The sequence below is a fragment of the Lampetra planeri genome, chromosome 76 (genome assembly GCF_965212315.1).
Source record: "Lampetra planeri chromosome 76, kcLamPlan1.2.h2, whole genome shotgun sequence".
NCBI classification, from domain to species: Eukaryota; Metazoa; Chordata; class Hyperoartia; order Petromyzontiformes; family Petromyzontidae; genus Lampetra; species Lampetra planeri.
This window is the reverse complement of record NC_136181.1, coordinates 2,447,283-2,467,874: the sequence shown is the minus strand read 5'-3', so window position 1 is coordinate 2,467,874 and position 20,592 is coordinate 2,447,283. Positions and strand designations below refer to the sequence as shown.

The 20,592-nt window shown below is 46.6% G+C and overlaps 1 protein-coding gene across 3 annotated transcripts; it reads right to left on the bottom strand.

Annotated features, from left to right (window-relative positions):
* Nucleotides 1-4,848: 4,848 nt before the first annotated feature.
* On the bottom strand, nt 4,849-18,818 carry TTC33 (tetratricopeptide repeat domain 33). 3 transcript variants are annotated; one of them, XM_078620843.1, is made up of 6 exons: nt 18,669-18,818; nt 16,156-16,306; nt 13,944-14,057; nt 11,584-11,665; nt 8,887-9,018; nt 4,849-5,410 (listed from the first exon to the last, which is right to left on the bottom strand). In XM_078620843.1, exons 2-6 carry the CDS (start codon nt 16,296-16,298, stop codon nt 5,255-5,257), a joined length of 627 nt encoding a protein of 208 aa, XP_078476969.1. In that variant the 5' UTR covers nt 16,299-16,306; nt 18,669-18,818; the 3' UTR covers nt 4,849-5,254. The 3 variants fall into 3 exon arrangements, with proteins under 3 accessions (XP_078476969.1, XP_078476970.1, XP_078476971.1); XM_078620844.1 differs by having other exon boundaries at nt 18,654-18,765; XM_078620845.1 differs by having other exon boundaries at nt 5,044-5,410; nt 8,887-8,936; nt 18,669-18,779.
* Between the last annotated feature and the right edge of the window lie 1,774 nt (nt 18,819-20,592).

The following is a 20,592-nucleotide window of genomic DNA, read 5'->3' as shown; positions in this document are numbered from 1 at the left end:
AATTGAGGAAAATTAACCAAAACATATGGATGCACAAAGAGAAGCCTACATGAAAATCTTGGAAGACATTGAGACTAAAAATGGAGGCATATTTTTCCTTGATGCACCTGGTGGTACTGGGAAGACTTTTGTTCTCAACCTGCTATTCGCTAAGGTTCGACAGAGGGAACAAATTGCTCGAGCTGTGGCATCATCAGGGATTGCGGCAACTCTGCTTACTGGAGGAAGACCTGCCCATTCCACATTTAAGCTTCCATTGGATCTATCCCGACAAGAAAACCCTGTTTGCAATATTTCAAAGGGGACTGCCCTTGCACAAGTCCTGCTTAATTGTGAATTAATAGTGTGGGATGAATGCACCATGTCCCACAAGGGAGCATTTGAGGCTGTCAACACAACTTTGGAGGACCTCCATGACAATTCCAGGATTATGGGTGGTGTACCTTTCCTAATGGCTGGTGACTTCCGACAAACCTTACCTGTTGTACTTCGAGGAACCAAAGCTGATGAGTTAAATGCCTGCATCAAGTCATCATTCCTCTGGAGCCACGTGATGAAACTGAAAATAACTACAAACATGCGTGTATATCTCCATGGAGACCAAGAGGCAGTCAACTTTGCTGAAGCTCTTATTCACATTGAAAATGGCAGTATTGTTGCTGACGCCACAGATGGACTTATCACCATGTCTAAAGGCATCCTTTCCACTTCAGAGCAGGAACTGGAGGAAAAAGGTGTACCCAAACATGCAACAACACTTTCAAGATGTTATCTGGCTACGGGAGAGGGCCATTTTAGCTCCGAGAAATGATGATGTTCTCAGAATCAATTCCATGTTGTTGCACAAATTACCTGGAGAGAACAAGTCCTACAAATCTATTGACTCAGTGTTGGACCATGATCAAATTGTTCACTATCCAGTTGAATTCTTTGCAGCTCCCGGGTGTTCCACCACAAAACTTGGTAAAAAAAATTGGGGCACCCGTCTTACTATTGAGAAACTTGCACCCACCTCGACTATGCAATGGCACAAGGTTAATTGTCAAAGAATTACATTCAAATGTTATCAAGGCTACAATTACAGGCAATTCTAAAGGTGAAGACGTCTTTCTCCCTCGCACACCTATTATCGCAAACGACAGAGTCTTTGAATTTAGGAGGTTTCAATTCCCCATCCAGCTCAGCTTTGCAATGTCTATTAACAAGGCGCAAGAACAATCTCTAAAAGTAGTGGGACTGAATTTGTGAACTCCGTGCATTTCTCATGGCCAACTTTATGTTGGATGCTCTCGTGTAGGCAATGACAAATATTACTTTGCACCCGCAGGCAAGACCAAAAACATTGTTTGCAAGATAGGGTGGTGCGGCTCAGTAATAAGTGGCAGTTTCATTATTTTTGAGAGGCCCTATTTAGTATTTCATTACCTTGGAGAGGCTCTTGCTTTCGTTGCGCACGCGACTCCCCTCCCACGTGTGCTGCTTGACCCCACGCCAGCTGGGGGTCAGTTCGGCTGTCGGCGGGTGCTCGCTGAGCCACGCCCACACCTCGCTGCCCTGTGCGGCCTTCACATCGCTTCCTTCCCGGGTCTCCTGCCTGCACTCGCGCCTGCCAGCCAGCATTTCGGCGGCCTGGCTGCCGGCGACTGTTCATGATGGCGCTCATGCAGCCCGGCTTCGTCGCCATCCTCCATCCCCAAGTCTTCTGCCTGCCTTCAAGCCTGCCAAGTGTCCTGTCGGCGGTCTGGCTGCCAGCGGTTGTTTGCGACACTGCCCACGAGCTCATCTTCTTGGTTCTTTCGGTAGCCGAAACGTCGTGAGAATTATTTTATTTTATTATGTTTTATTTTTATTATTTTATTACTTCCCTTCTACGTGACTTTACCGAAAGAACCAAGAAGATGAATCCCTGCAGTCACGAAAGCTTCAAATCGAAATTGCCCACGAGCTGTTATTATTTCGCCACGGCCATTACCTGCCCTACCTCTCTTCTCCCCATTTAGCCCATTTATATATTACACATTATAGACCGTCTGTGCTTCCTCAAGCCCCTGACTACAGTACAATTAAAAACAACAGTAATAAAGACCACAGTACAAATACTTAAGTCTTTTTATACAATTAACCATTTACTTATGACTCATAGAATGCAATACAAGACAAAGGCATATCATACAAGTTAAGTATGACCTTCACCTTTGATTAAAGTATGCTGATCCTCAAAGCTGCATTAACAATTGTTTGCATTTTCCTTCTTTATTGGTTCTTTACCTAACATTATGTACATAGAAAACTAATATTAACATACTGAGTTAGTCAATAGAAAACTTCAAATGTTTGTGTGTAAGTCTATGTCTGTGTGTGTAACTCTATGTGTGTAAGTGGATGTATGTGTGTAAGTGGATGTGTGTCAGTCGCTATGTGTGTGCTTGTTTAAGTCGATGTGTGTGTGAACAGATGTGTGTGTGAGTCGATGTGTGCGTGTGAGTCACTGTGTGTTTTAGTCCATATGTGTAAGTCTATGTATTTGTGTGTGTGGGTCGATGTCTGTGTGTGTCTAAGTCGATGTGTTTGTGTGTCTTTTTCGCCCGGGCAACGCTGGGTACTACTTCCCGCTAGTGTAAGATAAAAACGGGTGTTTGGATGATAATGGGAACAGGTCCATTGTAAACGACATGAAGAACGTAAATTGATCAAGTAAAAATATCCTTCAGTTACCTATTTAACCTATTTAAACTGTAATTACAATTTTACCCATTTAATCAATCACATGTGTGTCTCGCTTAACGAGCGTTCTTTCTTTTTGCGGCAATTCGCTATAACTAGAAATTTGAATCTCGCCAAATTTGTTCGCAAAACGAGCAAATCTTAGCAAAAACGAGTGGAGACCGATCGATAAAATGTGTCCCGTGGCTGCAGGGGACGCACCACGGCCCGCAGCTGTTGCAGCTGTGCTGCGTGAACCTCGTAGCCGCACCGTAATGGGTGGGTGGCGAGAGGGGTGGATGGCGAGAGGGGTGGATGGCGAGAGGGGTGGATGGCGAGAGGGGTGGATGGCGAGAGGGGTGGATGGCGAGAGGGGTGGATGGCGAGAGGGGTGGATGGCGAGAGGGGTGGATGGCGAGAGGGGTGGATGGCGAGAGGGGTGGATGGCGAGAGGGGTGGATGGCGAGAGGGGTGGATGGCGAGAGGGGTGGATGGCGAGAGGGGTGGATGGCGAGAGGGGTGGATGGCGAGAGGGGTGGATGGCGAGAGGGGTGGATGGCGAGAGGGGTGGATGGCGGTGGCGCAACTATTAGCGCGGCGCTACGAACCCGGCAACCGTGAGTTCGATTCCCGCTCACGGCCAACACCAGTGACAATTGTCTGAAACGGTCCTGGGCCTCCCCAAGACCGGCTCAGACTCGAAAGAGCATCATATGAAGGCCACACCGTGCTCGTTAACAGCACTTGGCCCAACAGTCTGTTAAAGCTACACAGGGGATCTGGCCCTGTGGTTCTTCGTGTGTGGCAAGTGTGATATTTGATGCTGTATTTTTTTGAAATGATACAGTAATTTGTATTTCCCATTTTGTAAAAAGCTGTTCAAGAGTGGAACATGTTGGTGCTGAAACGTGTCTCAGCTTTTAACAATGGCACCTGCCAGAAAAGCTCACTGGTCGGATTATGTCCAGGTCCAGATCGGTCAAAGACCTGAGAGCTTTGCGAACAGAATTTCAATCCACATTTCCACAATGTGTTGTGGATTGCTCTCCAACACACCAGTGGTGTGTTTAAGCAGTCATAAATTGGCACGTTTGTTTATAAAAAAAAAAACTTTATTGGCTGTTAGGTAAGGGAGGGTGTACAACACACATTTTACTCATGCGATCCGAACCAAAAATCAATCATTACTCGTAATATTGGTTGCAAAAGCCCTAGACTGTGTTAAATTGAAGTCCACCATGGCACAACTTTAAACATAAGTTTGACTCCTAATGAATCATCTATTCGACAGCGGTGGCGGTGTTTATGGTGTTGTTTCACAATTTGCAAATGGAATGTCAAGATAAACATGGGTTTTAATCAACAAACTGAATTTGTACTCTTTGGTTCTCTCGGTAAAGTCACGTAGGTATAAAATAAAATAAATTAAAATCACGACGTTTCGATCGCAACACAAGCCACCATCATCAGGTGGAACAGATACAGCAGGAGAACTGCTGACATAGGAGAAAGAGCTGCTGCAACAAGAGTTTATATCGGATTTTGGTGGGCTCAACCCAATGGTAAGTGGGAGGAGCTAGACAAGGAATTTGTACGTAAATGTAAACGTGAGAGATTAGCATGTCAATGTGAGAAGGTCCCCAGCCACCGGAGGTGGTGGGAATCTTGTGCCTGGGCTGCCACAGATATTTAGCCTGGTGATGTACTCGGAGAGTCGGAAATAACAGCTGAAACAGGCAGGTAGGATGGGAACATCACAGTCAATTAAGACTTTACTTGATTAATAACGTCCTTCAATGATTGCTCAGTTTGTATCTATCTTCCCGGTTGAAGTTATGTCTATGTTTATATATCTGGATGGCTTCATGAACAAACCTTTAATAGTAGCCTGATGGTTTGCAGGGCACCTTGGTCTCGGAAAAAACAATATCATGAGAGCCCACAGCGTTATAGCAGTGATCAGCCACGGTGGAAGTTAGTTCTCTGCCGTGTTTGAGATCTGCCTTGTGCTCACCAATACGGTCCGATATGTCGTTTCGTTTCCCCAATGGCAGCCCATGCACAAGATTCCACACATTTACGTACAAATTCCTTTTCTAGCTCCTCCCACTTACCATTGGGTTGAGCCCACCAAACTCTCTAAACTCTTGTTGCATCAGCAGCTCTTTCTCCTATGTGAGAAGTTATCCTGCTGTATCTATTCCACCTGATGACGGTCGCTTGTGTTGCGATCGAAACGTCGTGATTTAATTTATTTTATTTTATACCGACGTGACTTTACCGAAAGAACCAAAGAGTATGGATGCCTGCAGTAACGAAAACTTCAGATCTAGATTAAACTGAATTTGCTTAAAGGATGAGGTAAGAGAGAGAACGCGGCACACAAGCGTTGTAAATATAATTCGACAGGATGGAGGAAGATAGAGCAAGAAGCTTGGCAGCTGCAGTTGCCCAAGCTGCTGCAGTTGTGGTAGTTGACATTGCACTTGTTGTTATTGTGAATGCCGGTAGTGGCTGTTGCCGGTAGTGGTTGTAGCTGCTGTGGTGTTTGTCAATGAGGCTGTAGTGATTGTGGTAGGTGTGTATGTGGTGGTTGTTGTTGCAGTTGTTGTTGTAGTTGGAGTTGTTGAGCCCATCTCAACTCGGCCATTATGGGCTCAGACTCCCAGGGCTCCAGATGCAGACCAACAGAGAAACTCCGCACAGCCTGAGAGGAGAGTTTCCAATTATTGCACGAACTGCAACTCCGACTAAAACTACCCACAAACACATTTATTCACAGTCACACAAAAACAAAGATCCCCTGTACAGCTGTTAGCGCGTAGAACCTATGAAGATCGCCACGGCACACACGAGGGGGTGAGTGGCCTGCACCACGCCCGACTGACTTTGTCTCCCCAGTGGCGATGTTAACGCACCACACCAGGTACTCATTAGAGGCCGAGTCGACCTCGGGGAGGTCCAGGACTGGTTCAGATAAACGTCACTTGGCCGTGAGCAGGAATCAAACTCGTGTCGCTGGGTTCGTAGCACGTGCTAATCGCTGTGCCACCACTCCCCGCACAGTAAGTCACTCACAGACTTATTTACAATCTACACTCAACGTGAGAAGAAAGCTTTCAATCGGTATAATGGCCACAATCAACACTAACCACAACTGAACAACCACAACAACAACCACTACATCAAACAGCGCCCTCATCGTCAGCAACCACCAAAACTACTAAATAAATGGGGTGCCAGGGACGCCGCCCAGCAGGTCGAATCCATCAGGCCGCCCTGGTTAATGCAGTGGGGTGTATTAACTGTAACAATACGAGGCGTCTGCTTCGTTTCAAAAATGGATATTATATATCCAGTCTTTCTCGTCGTGTTTTCCAAATGTTCTGCACAGGCCACTGCTTCTGGTGTTGGCACTGCCAAATACTGAAGAGTACACTGTGATGCTGCAGGGCATTGGTCGGTTGTGTAGAAGCCTCCTCATGATTTCATGAGAGAGCTGCATTTTCCTAAACCCACTCTCAATCTGTTTAGGCTCCACCATGTGAGACATTTGGAATTGAATCCAGATGCGAGCTCCTAATTTGGGATGATTTTTCACCGGCTCCAGTGAAGAAATTTGCAAGAGTGGTAGGCCACTGTGTGTGCTGTGGTGTCAGAGTCCAAATTGAAAAATTACTGCCTATCACTCAATTCGAATTATACACCAAAAGTATCACTCACTACATACGAAAAAATTGGCAGTACCCTCCTAAAATATTCGTATGACTCAGCGAGCTTTTCCTCGGTAAAACAAAGCATTTAAGAACTGATTATATTCTACTCTCGTGTGTAATGGCAGCAATATGTTCAGGAGCTTAGTGCCAATGCCGAGGTCTGCTGGCCATGAGTGGGCTTCAGGAGAGTGTTCGTATGGTTTTGCTGTTCCTCCTCCATTGAAGGAGCACAGAGCATAGTGGTTTACTATATGGGTCATAGTTCTGGTTGCATGGCCACAAGAACACTATGGTTTGTCTTTATGTATTTCTGTATCTCTATGCATCTCCGTGGGTCTCTATGAATTTACTATATGCTTCCATAATTTGGGTTGCATGGCCACAATCACACTACCGCGACTTATCTTAATGTTCCATTCACGAAGGAGACGTACACATCAGCCTCGTGTAAAGTTTTATGTTAAAGGGGCCTGGAACATAATCTCCCTTGTACGCTATAATTCTGGAGTTTACTCTGCACGGATTAACTTTACATAGTTTTTTTTCAGAGCAATGGTCAGGTGTACGAATTATAATAAAATGTACTCAATCACTTCACACCCTGACAATAACAACCACTACACAGGGTGTGTCGATGGTCCTCAGAAAGCGGTGGAGGCTGTGGTGATGTTGCAAAGGGATTCGGGCAGCGCTTCCAAAACTTGGGGTCTCGACCCCACCAAATGGTGTCATCTCAGAAGATGGGTCGCGAGAAATGCAGCCCAACCCCGCGAATCTCACACTCACGAATTTAAAGTTTTGGTCGTATAAAGCAATAGGGAGGCATCGAGAGACGTCCTAGACATTTTTAACATTTAAACTGTGTTTTTGTTTGGGGGTAACCCCAAAACATCTCCAACAAATCAGAAACCTGCGTTTTGATTTGATTCAAATAATACAGCTTTCTGATTAGTGAAGAGAGACGTCCATCTTTGAGCATTGTGGGAATTGCAGTTTGTTCCGTCTGAGTGAAAAACGTCTCCGTGCCTGCGTGCGCAACGTAAAACGGAGAGATGTTTGAAACAATCTGCCTCTAGTCGTCAGTCCACTGACTTCGGCGAGCGAGAAAAGTAACTTCAAGAAAAGTGTTCGCATATTCGAGGAAACACTTCTCGCGAATGGCTTCACAGGTGTGTTTGAGAAGAACGAAGAAAAGCCAACATGCCTTCTGCGTCTATTTGCTGTGCTCAGCAAAGCAAATAGCGGGTCCCTTGGTTTACGATGCCATCGATTAACGATATTTCGATTAAATGATCTGCCTACCATAGGGTCCCATTGTTTATATTAACGATACATTTTCGATTCAACGATAAGTTTTACAATATCACGCGGACCTGCCATTTTAGATCAATAGGAGCGCTCCTAAGCGGACATGGCAGACCTCAGCCAATCAGCGACACCCTTTAATGAGCATTTTGAGAGCAACAGGCTTTTCAACGTTTTACGTGCGTTGCTTATGGAAACAGCTCTCTTGAATACTTAAGTGCACTTAAAAGTAAGATCAATAACAATGGCCCCTAAAATGAATGTGAAGAAAGCCAATAAAGTGAAGAAAACAGTTAGTGTGCCTTTAACTTGTATTTCCTAAATTCAATTCACGATAATTTAAATTAATGGATTTGCCCGCAGCTGAAATCAAACAGCTCATCGGTTTTTGTATGGAACACATTCCCAAACTCCTCTTCCAGAATTCTGATTCACTGCGAATACCCTGAAATCTTAACGAGTGCCATGAAACTGATGGGTGTTCTTGGCAAACGCGTACATATGTCTGTGTGTGTGCAGCCAGATTCAGCGTACTCGTTTGCATCAAGTCTAAGTTACAGATTGACTCTGGATGTCACAGCTGATTGTGGTAAGATGTTAACTACCTCGCCTGGTGTGCAGGACCCTGACGCCTGTTTATCTTGAGTTTGCATGTTCTCCCCATAGTCGTGTGGATTTTTCTCCAGGTGCTCCGATTTTTCCCTCCACATTTAGAAAACATGTGTTGAGAGAATTTGGCTACTATACATTTCCAAGTGATAAGCTACTTGGTTAAGCTATCATTTGTGGCCAGGTCGTTTCTGAAAAATAGCTATATAGCTCGGTGGACCTTGCCTGGTAAAAGAAAAAATAGTTTAATGGATTAGTTTTTATAGATATGCAATAGCAACCACACTGCCAGACTTCAGAAACTGTCGCATGTCTGAAGCTCACATGTCTCAGCAGACCCTGATCAGTATGTCAAACCCTCACTCTTCCAGAATATCTTGATCAAAACGTATATTTTCAAATGTATTGTTCCACAATACCGAAACTCCAAACAAAATCAATGAGAAAATTGACGCGCGTTCTTAAATAATGGTCGGGATCATATGCATTTTTCCCGTGTTAAAATGAGGTCTATTGAAAAAATGTTTGTAAAGCGCTGGGTTAGGGGTCTCACCATGGCAGGTTCCCCCAGGTTGAGCTGGGCACGGGCCAAGGTGAGCCAGGCTGGGGCCCAGCACGCACACATGGAGACGGAGCGGTGAGCGGATTGCACAGCCTGGAACCACTCCCCCAGCTCCATGAGAACCTACCAGGCTCACCAGTTACTCAACATCCTGACCAAACTTGACCAGTCACTCGCACTCACCAACTCGCTGCCTACCATCTTCACTCACCTCTGATTAACATGATTGACTACATACGGTCTGAGAGAAGTTCAACATACATACTCCAGCATTCATGAATGCACCCACTCACCACACTCTAAAATCAATCAGTTCTTTACTCATTCATTCACTGCCGCATTCACTCAATTACACACTTACTGATTTCCACACACACTCACCTACCCATTCAATCATTTACCCACACTCACTAACTCATTAACTCAATCACCCACTCACCTTCTCAATAGTCGACTCACCCTCTAACCCGTACATCCACTTTCCCACATACCCACTCATCCACGCTATCATACACTCACCCACTAACCCAGCCATTCATCCACTCACCTACTCAAATTCACCCAATGGCCAATAAACTCACACTCACCAGCATCGTACAATCACAAATCATTAACCTACTCTTTGTATTGTTATTTTTTGTTGTTGTTGCCGTGCTCACAAGACCACGGATCTCACTTGTAAAATAGCCATGTAACTGGCTAAATGGGACCATCCGTGTAACAAAACAAATAATATAAAATTTACTCACCCACTCACTCACCCTCTTAGAAATCCACTTACTCACTCAACCACCCACTCACCTCATCCACACAAACTCACCAGTTGCTTATAATCAAAAAGCACCAAGGACGAGATGTTAACTCCCTCGCCTGGTATGCAAGAGGTACATGGGTTCAATCCCGACCCCGATGCCTGCTGTATATTTGGAGTTTTTATGTCTCTCTCCCCGTGGTCACGTGGATTTTACTCCAGGTCCTCCGGATTTCCTCCCACATTTAGAAACATGCGTTTAGATAATTTGGCTATTATAAATTTCCACATGATAAGCCACTTCAATCTTGATTTGAAGCTTTCGTAACTGCAGGAATCCATACTGTTTGGTTCTTTCGGTAAAGTCACGTAGTTAGAAATAAAATAAAACAAATCACGACGTTTCGATTGCAACACAAGCAATCTTCATCAGGTGGGACAACCACAGCAAGAAAAAAAAATGCTGAAGTGGGCGAGAAAGCTGCCGTGGCAAGAGATTATATAGGTAAGAAATGGGGGAGGAGCAATTGGGGAGAGAGGAGGGGGTGTGGGGTCGGGGGAGGGGGGCACCGGTGAGCGCTGGGGGGAGAGAGGACGTGAGACGGGGGGGAAAGTGGGCGGGGCTGGAAGGGGGAGGCGTGGGAAAGCTGGGGATGCGGGGGGGGGGAAATTAACTCGGAACAAGTATAACCCGTAAAAACAAAGTTTTTCACTATAAATCCTTTATATGCGTGGCGGCTAGAGTCCTCTCGTCCTCTGGCTTGAGATGGCTGCCACCTATGGGTCAGATGATTGCATTGCACCATTAAGCAATTGGTTATTAAATATAATATTTCTGTCCTAAAAAGTGTAAAATTTTGGAAAAAAATTTTCACGAACATGAATTGTCACGCACAACGAGTCTGTGTGGAAAATGTCAGCTCGATTGGATCACGGGAAGTGGGTTAAAAAACGACCGAAAGATTTGCACGGTCGTAAGCAAGCAAGCGAACTTAATATAAAGGATTTAAAAATGGACGAGTACCCGGCAAATATGATGGAAACAACCATAAACAGTTGAGGTTTTACCTGGTTAATAACATCCTTTCAATGATTGCTCAATTTGTATCCATCTTCCCGGTTGAAGTTATGTCTATGTTTATATATCTGGATGGCTTCATGAACAAACCTTTGATAGTAGCCCAAAGGTTTGCAGAGTATCTTGGTCTCGGAAAAAACATTATCATGCGAGCTCAGTGTTATAACAATGGTCAGCCACGGCAGAGATATTGGTTCTGCCATGTTTCTGATCTGCCTTGTGTTCACCCACTTCAGCAATTTTTTATTGCTGTGGTTGTCCCACCTGATGAAGATTGCTTGTGTTGCAATCGAAACGTCGTGATTTGTTTCATTTTATTTCTAACTATGTGACTTTACCGAAAGAACCAAAGAGTATAAGCCACTTCGTTGAGCTATCACTTGTGGCCAGGTCACTTCTGAAAAAGAACTATATAGCTCAGTGGAGCCTTACCTAGTAAAATAAATAATAATTCCCCTTCTCATCTCACACACTCCCTCAAAAACTCACACACCCACCGACCAACTCACCCACCCAACCACAAACTCATCCACTCGCTCACTCACTCATGAACGCATGCACTGATATACCCATGTATCAGTTACTTACAATAAGCAATCATTCACATACTCACCAACTAAAACACTCACCCACTAACTCACTCACCCACCCACTCACACACCTACTGACACTCACTCAGTGGCCCATACAATCAACAGTTACTTATAATCACCAATCAATTGCCCACCAAGTCAATCACTCATTAACTCATCTATCCATACATCCAGCCACCCACCTACACACTCACTCACTGGCCAAATCACCCACATCCTCACTAGTTACTTATAACCACCAATCATTCACCTACTCACCCACCCACCTGTGCTTTCATTTCATGTATCTTGGCATCATTTGTTGTCATGGCGATGGCCGTATCCCACAATCGTAAAGCCTCCCTCAGACTGGGTACCACAGGATACATGGGACAGAGGAACACGAGGATTAGAGAACACTCAGATCGAACTCGTCACATTGAGCTTCATCGAGCTGTGGATACACCACCACCATGATGATGATAATACTAATTGCAGAGAATCGAACGAAAAATAACATAAATTTGAACCTGTTTTAACTGGTTTTAACCAGTAATATTGTTGAAAGGAAAACTGAACCAAAATAAAATGTGTTGATCTGGAATGAAACTCCCACCCAAAAATAAGGATGTGGTTCGTAGTTTAAACCATCTCTTTGTGGCATGCGTGCTGAAGAAAAAATTACCGCTAATTTCCCTCGGCCCATTTCAACTCTTGTAATCGATGATGCTGAAGGGCACGTTAAAGCCGCGGTTCCACCTTCACTCCCCTTGTCAGTGTGACGTATTGTACATTAAGTTACAGGAACAAGAACAATAATGTAGACTTGTGTTTCATGATGCACAGTATTTGCTCGCACGCTCAGATAAAGAGGGAGAGAAGATGACTCGGCAGAGCCAGGAGAAAGCACAAACGAGCTAGCAAGGGCAGCAGCCAGGTGGTGATGAGCCGACATCACCACCTGGCTGCTGCCCTTGCTAGCTCGTTTGTGCTATCGGCCAATTCTTGAGCGCTGCTTATACGTATGGGAGGAAACAGGAGCACCCGGAGAAAACCCACTTTATGCAGAGAGGACACTTCCTATCCCGTCCAACTAGAGAAATCTAATGAACCTAGATGGTGTATTAGTGGGTGGGTTAATAAGTAAGTGAAGGAGTGGCTGCGTGAGTGGATGGGTGAGTGAGTGGATGAGTGAGTGGATGAGTGAGTGGATGAGTGAGTGGATGAGTGAGTGGATGAGTGAGTGGATGAGTGAGTGGATGAGTGAGTGGATGAGTGAGTGGATGAGTGAGTGGATGAGTGAGTGGATGAGTGAGTGGATGAGTGAGTGGATGAGTGAGTGGATGAGTGAGTGGATGAGTGAGTGGATGAGTGAGTGGATGAGTGAGTGGATGAGTGAGTGGATGAGTGAGTGGATGAGTGAGTGGATGAGTGAGTGGATGAGTGAATGTATGAATGTGCGGATGAATGAGTGTATGAGTTATTGGATGAATGTGTGTATGAGTTATTGGATGAATGAGTGGGTGTTTGATTGGGTGGTATGAATGAGTGCATGAGTAGATGAGTTGGTGACTGGATGGGTCAATGAGTAAGTGAATGAATATGTGAGCGGGTCAGTCAGGGAATGAGTAAGTGGGTGGGTGAGTTAGTCGGTGGATGAGTCAATGTATTAAGTGGGTAGATGAGTGGGTGGGTGGATGAGTGGGTGAGTTAGTAGGTGTTTGAGTGGGTGGTGGGTGAATGAGTGAGTGGGTCAATGAGTAAGTAATGAGTGGATAAGTGAGTATGTGAGTAGGTGACCAAGTGAGTGGGTGAATTAGTTATTGAGCGAATGGGTGCGTGGGTGATAAGTTATTTGGTGGATGGGGGAGTTTGTAGGTGGGTGCTTGAGTGATTTGGTGGATGAGTGAGTGAGTGGGTGAGTGGGTGGATTAGTGAATGGGTGAGTGAAAAAATAGGCGAGTGAATGTATGTGAAATGACATAGTGACATCTACTGGTTGGAAAAGGGAAGCGCGGATACAGGCACCACTAGAAACATCATCCAATCCCAAAGGGAGAGGTATATGAGCCAAAGGTAAAGGGCGGGGCTGGCCGAGATACTCCCGGAACCGGCTACAAGGTTCCACGAGAGGGCGTGACTGGAGGCGGAGCCTAGCCGCGCCTGCGGCAATATAAGCAGAGGCGGAGGGGGACTCGTGGGTCGGTGTGGGGAGCCTTGGGTTCGGACTGCGTCGCTGCTCGCCGCCATCTCTCTCCGTCGTTTGGCCACGTGGCAGATCTCCTGCGAAGTCCCACCACCCTTGCCGGCTCGCCGGCATGTTAGTGTATAAGTGGGTGGATGATTGAGTGAGTGTGTAAGTTAGTGGGTGGATGAAGTGAGTAGGTGAATGAGTGGATGGATACGTGTGTAAGTGGGCGAGTGTGAGAGTGGATGAATGTACTGTATGAGTGAATGAGTGATTGAGGTGGTGAGTGAGCAGAAGAGTGAGTGTATGAGTGGGTGGATGAGTGAGTGGGTGGATGAGTTAGTGGGTAGATGAGTGAGTGGGTGGGTGAGTGAGTGGGTGAATGAGTGGGCACAAACTCTAACCCTCAGCCTTAACCCCAAAACCAACACTGCAGCATATGGGAATTGCGTGACTCGCCTCCCTGACTCAGCGAGTCTCGCTCCTTCGTCTCTGAGCTCGCAGCATCGCAACGTCACTGAAGTTCCATCATCACCATCACCACCGCTGCCAAGACCACCACCATCACCACGCCTATACCCAGAAACATCAACATAATTTACATAATAATTATAATCATAGAAATGATCAGACAGCGTTATCACACACCATCTCCACTACCCTTCCCATCTGTGAAATGTTAACAAAAGCGTGGATAACACACATCATTATCATTAACATTACCAACAACACTCCTCTACACAACATTATCAATAATAATTTAAACGTGTAACGAACTGCACAGTATTTTCTCATTCTCAAGGACAACTCAGAGGCGCAAGGAACCACAGACGAGCAGAAAGACAGAAGCCAAGCAGTGAGGAACCTGCACTATCATAGTTTAACACATAGGCTTTCGCAACCACTATCATCCATAATCGTTTTTTTTGGGTTAGAGCGCATAAATATGTATATATAAATGTGTCATTAAAGCCCGCCACCACCCGACACAGCCAACTAGTAAGGGTTGTCACGTAAACAGAACATGCCAATTTGTTCCTAGTACAGCACACCAGTGTGTTGGAGAGCAAATCCACAACATTTACAATGAGTACAAAGTTTCACCAGTAATTTCAATTTGTGGAGAAATCCTCCTTTTTCGATCCTTAGAGGGATAGATGTGGTGATGTCACTTGTGAGCCCATCACGTGCGCTGGGGGGCGACGGGGTATTAATGACTGCATATAATGACAAAAGTTAATCCATTACAGGTTGGGTTATTTATATGGTTAATCAATGTACATTATGCATGCACATTGTTCTTGTACCTGCAGTCGTTTGTGTGCACTAAAATAGCAGTACCTGTTATTGTCTGCCTACAGGTAATCCCCATTGACGTATGGTGACCTGGAAAGGCATGCGTTTAAACAATGTATAATTTAATGATTCGCTTCCATACAGTACTAATAGATATGCGCTCTAACCCAAAAAAATACCTGTATTATGGATGGTTGAGTGTGTTCGTGGTGAGTCTGTATGAATGAAGAGTATGGTGAGTGTGTGCTCGTGGTGAGTGTGTGTCAGTGGTGAGTGTGTGTGTTAGTGGTGCATTTGGTGAGTGTGTGCTAGTGGTGAGCCTGGTAAATATGTGCTAGTGGTGTGTGCAATGGTGAGTGTGTATGTGTTGGTGGTGAGTGTGATCAGCGAGTGTGTAGCTATCCGAACGGTTACAAATATTATTTAGTTTTTTCCAGGATATTTCCATGAATCTGGTTGTCAGCCTGATGATGCTAGTTGTAATTACTGGCGAAATGTCGTACTCAGATTGTAAATGTTTCGGCTTGGCTGTCCAACACACCGGTGTGCTGTACTAGTGACCAATTGGCATGTTCTGTTTACGTGAGAACCCTGCACTAACACAATTGCTCTAGCTCTGCGGTCCCCTAGCTTTGGTTCTATCGGCCAATTAATGAGCGTTATACACATAGGAGGAAACCAGAGCACCCAGAGAAAATCCCCGGATGTGAGGGGGCAACACTTTATCCCATACAGATGGAACAGGTGAAGTCCACACTTTGCCTTACTGCCTTCTCCTCGATATGCACAGGGAGTTTCACAGCGTGTGTGCTCCACCAACCCTCACTGCTGCCTCCAGTGCTTGATTATAGGCCATAAGCATAGCTGCCACCACCACTGCCCGGATGATATTAATTTCATGTTAGAGGGTTGCCATCACCACCACCCCCACCATTATCACCCCCCCATCACCACCACCACCATCACTCCCATCATCACTATTATCACTCCCACCATCATCACACCTACCATCAACACCATGGCCATCACCTTCATCATCATCACCCCCATTACCCCCTATCACGACCACCACCATAATCACCCCCATCACCATCATAGCCCCCAACAACATCACCACTATCATTACCCCCCATCATCATCACCACCACCACCACCACCACCACTATCATCACCACCACTATGATCACCACCAACATCATCACCACCAACATCATCACCACCAACATCATCACCACCAACATCATCACCACCAACATCATCAGCACCAACATCACCACCACCAACATCACCACCACCAGCATTGTCATCATCACCATCATAATCAGCACCAACATTACCATCACCCCCAACCATCATCGCCATCACCACCTCTCACCCATCTTGGCTGTGTTTTCTCTTCTTGTCTATCGGGAGCGTCACCTCACCACCACCACTGTCGTCATCATCATCGTCCTCGCCCAGGGAGATTCGAGGCTTCAACACGGACCCAGACCTCTTCACCCAGCCAAACGACGTCATCGCCTCCCCTATACATCATCAACAATAGCATCGAAATCAGCAATAACGTTAATTATTGTTGTTTCTTTTTTTAAATCGTTTGTCGACCCTCCAGAAAGCCTTAGTCTCAAGGCTCACTTTTTCTCAAGTCCCAATTGAGTCATTTTGAAAACCCGGAGGAATTCCATGCAAAACTGGGGGAGAACCTACAATCCGCTACGAACCTGGCGACCAGAGTTCGATTCCCGCTCACGGCCAACGCCACTGACATTTTTCTCTGAACAACCGGCCCTGTGCAACCCCTAGGTACACTCAGCCTCAAACGAGTACAGTACCTGGTGCCAAGAGGGAGACAAAGGCGGCCGGGCGTGGTGCTGGCCACCTTCGTGCGCCGTGCCGGCCTTCATTGGTGCTGCTCGCTAACAGCATTTGCCACACAGCATACAAAGACTGTTGAGGCGAGTGCTGTTAGCGAGCACCCATTAAGACAGGAACGGCACACGGGGGGGGGGCACCACCACGCCCGGCCGCCTTTGTCTCTCTAGTGCCCCCCCCCCCCCAGCTTTGTTGCCCCCCAACTACGGCCAGGCCTATCCCAACCCCTCTATCAATCCATCTTGATTGTCTGCATCAAAATTACAACGCGTACAATAACCCAACTCTTTATTTAAAATTATTGGCATGCTATGTACATTTTTTATAATTGCTGCAAAGCGCCTTGGTAAATCTCTAAGTTAGGAAAATATGTTTTACTATACACCGCACAAGGTACTCATTTGAGGCCGAGTCGACCCAGGGGAGACCCAGGACCGGTTCAGATAATCGTCACTGATGTTGGCCGTGAGTGGGAATCCAACTCGGGAAGGCTGCAACACACTCGCATGCACACCCACACACTCACAAGCACACACACTCGCATGGACACACTCACCCACACACTCGCATGCGCACACTCACCCACACACTCGCATGCACACACTTATCCACACACTCGCATGCACACACACACTCGCATGCACACACACTCACCCACACACTCGCATGCACACACACACACTCACCCACACACTCACATGCACACACACTCACCCACACACTCGCATGCGCACACTCACCCACACACTCGCATGCACACACTTATCCACACACTCACATGCGCACACTCACCCACACACTCGCATGCGCACACTCACCCACACACTAACCCACACACTCGCATGCACACACACTCACCCACACACTCGCATGCACACACACACACACTCACCCACACACTCACATGCACACACACTCACCCACACACTCGCATGCGCACACTCACCCACACACTCGCATGCACACACTTATCCACACACTCACATGCGCACACTCACCCACACACTCGCATGCGCACACTCACCCACACACTAACCCACACACTCGCATGCACACACACTCACCCACACACTCGCATGCACACACACACACTCACCCACACACTCGCATGCGCACACTCACCCACACACTCGCCCACACACTCGCATGCACAAACACTCACCCACACACTCGCATGCACACACACACACACTCACCCACACACTCGCATGCACGCACACTCACCCACACACTCGCCCACACACTCGCATGCACACACACTCACCCACACACTCGCATGCACACACACTCACCCACACACTCGCATGTACACACACTCACCCACACACTCGCATGCACACACACTCACCCACACACTCGTATGCACACACACTCACCCACACACTCGCATGCACACACACTCACCCACACACTTGCATGCACACACACTCACCCACACACTCGCATGCACACACACTCACCCACACACATTCGCATGCACACACTCACCCACACACATTCGCATGCACACACTCACCCACACACTCCCATGCGCACACACTCACCCAAACACTCGCATGCACACACCCACACACACCAACCCACACACACTCGCATGCACACACACTCACCCACACACACTCACCCACACACTCACATGCACACACACCAACCCACTCACTCACATGCACACATGCACACACTCTCACCCACTCACCCACACACACACACTCACTCACCCACACCAAGCCACACTCTCACCCACGCACTCGCATGCACACACACTCACCCACCCACTCGCACAGACCCCCCCTCCCCGTAGAGTCTTAACAGGGTGGACCAGTACCACGCCCGCCATCCCGACCGCCTTTGATTCCCCAACGCACACCGCACCACGAACTTAGACGAACTCAGGGAAGCCGGCTTCGTATCGCAGCGCCACGACCCCACCGCTCCCCCACAAACAGAGCCAAAGGTTCCCCCGTAGAGCCGCAATGGGGGGGGGGGGGGGGGGGCCCGAACCTTTCGTATCCCCACCTCATTTGAGGCCGAGTCCACCCAGGTGAGGCCCAGGACCGGTGTTTGGATGCTCGCTGGGTACAGTACACGCACTGTACATGCACTGTAGCTCCCCCCGGCGCACTGTGCGGGGAGTCACGTGACGCGCACCGCCGGGGAGGGGCCAGCGAGGTCACGTGGGCGGGTCGTGGTCATTATGCAAATCAGGTAAAGCACAACAAGTTCAAGTTCATATTCTTGGTTCTTTCGGTAAAGTCACGTAGAAGGGAAATAATAAAATAATATGATATTTCTATTATTTTATATATTACTGGTCACCCCGTGCCCCTTATGAATCTCAACGTTCATCCTACAAAGTTCCATCACAAGGGAGAAACACAAACAAAGAGACAAAAAAATGGTTGCCCGTATTGAAACGGCTCTACGCCGTATGGACCAGAAAACGAAATATCCATGTACAAGAATACGGGTATTATTTTAGATATTATTTAATAGAAATATTTATATTATTTTATTATTTTCCTTCTACGTGACTTTACCGAAAGAACCAAGCATATGAATCCCTGCAGTCACGAAAGCTTTAAATCAAAGTTCAAGTTCATTAGGTATTGCCCTGTGAGCCATTCGGCTCTTGAGTTGGGTGCAACCGCAACAAACAAAAAACTAAAACATGAACAAGAAAACATCTTAAAGTGAATAGTGACTAAGTGCAAACAGAAAATCCAAGAAAAGACAGCAAAATATTGCAGAAAAAACACCGTACACCAACGCTGTGTGCAAAAATCCCAGTGGGATGCAAGTCAAACAACAACCACAAGACAACTTAGATTAAGGCCATCAGTCTTACTCCGTATTACGCCAAACAAACAAAGCGTGCCCTGTGTAATAGGCGACCTTACGGGTAAATTCCCCCCCCTTCCTTCGTGGCCGATATTAGCGAGGTCACAGAGGGGGGCAGAGTGGATTAATACGCCACGGTGGCAAGACGTTAACTACCTCGCCTGGTAGCATAACTGTTAACCCCTTATCAGTGCCCCCTACCTTATTGTAGACCAATTCAGACCTCACTGGTCACCCCATGCCCCTTATAAATCTCAACTTTCATCCTACAAAGTCCCATCACAAGGGAGAAACACAAACAAAGAGACAAAAAAAATGGTTGCCTGTATTGAAACGGCTCTACGCCATATGGACCTAAAAACTAAATATCCCTGTACAAGAATACGGGTAAACCGTATGGGTTGACAGGTATGTGGTATACAGGAGGTCGTGGGTTTGAACCCTGACGCATGATGTATATTTGGAGTTTGCATGTCTTCCCGTAGTCGCGTGGATTTTTCTCCGTGACCTCCGGTTTTTCTCCTCCACATAATCAACGTCAGTCGTTTTGAGTATTTGGCTGCTATACATTTCTACGTGATGATAGGGCACTTTTTTATGATAGGCCACTTTTATGATAGGCCACTTTGTTGAGCTATCATTTGTGTTAGCCAGGTCGCTTCTGAAAAATAGCTACATAGCTTAGTGGGGCCTTACCTGGTTAATACGATTTGGAGAATGTGCACTTATCAACACTACGGCGGCCTGATAAGAAGTAACCATTACACGTGTGTTCTGGTGACCAGTTTTGTAAATCTGCGATGCGCATCGCAGATTGTGTGAGTCTATGGTTTTTTCTGAGTGTGGGTATCTGTGTAAGTTTGCGGGTCTCTATGGGAGTCTGTGTGTGTCTTTGTGAGTCTGTGGCTCTCTGTGTGTGTCTGTGGGTTTCTGTGTGAGTCTGTGGGTCTATAGGTGTATGTGTGAGTCTGTCTATTAACAGTTCACACATTTCGCACACGATTTGAATCAAAAGCATTTAACGCAGCTGCTGCCCCAGCGAAATTTTCGAACCACCCAGTTTGTGTCTTGGCATCTCCATTCTGCCACCTCTTTTCTCATT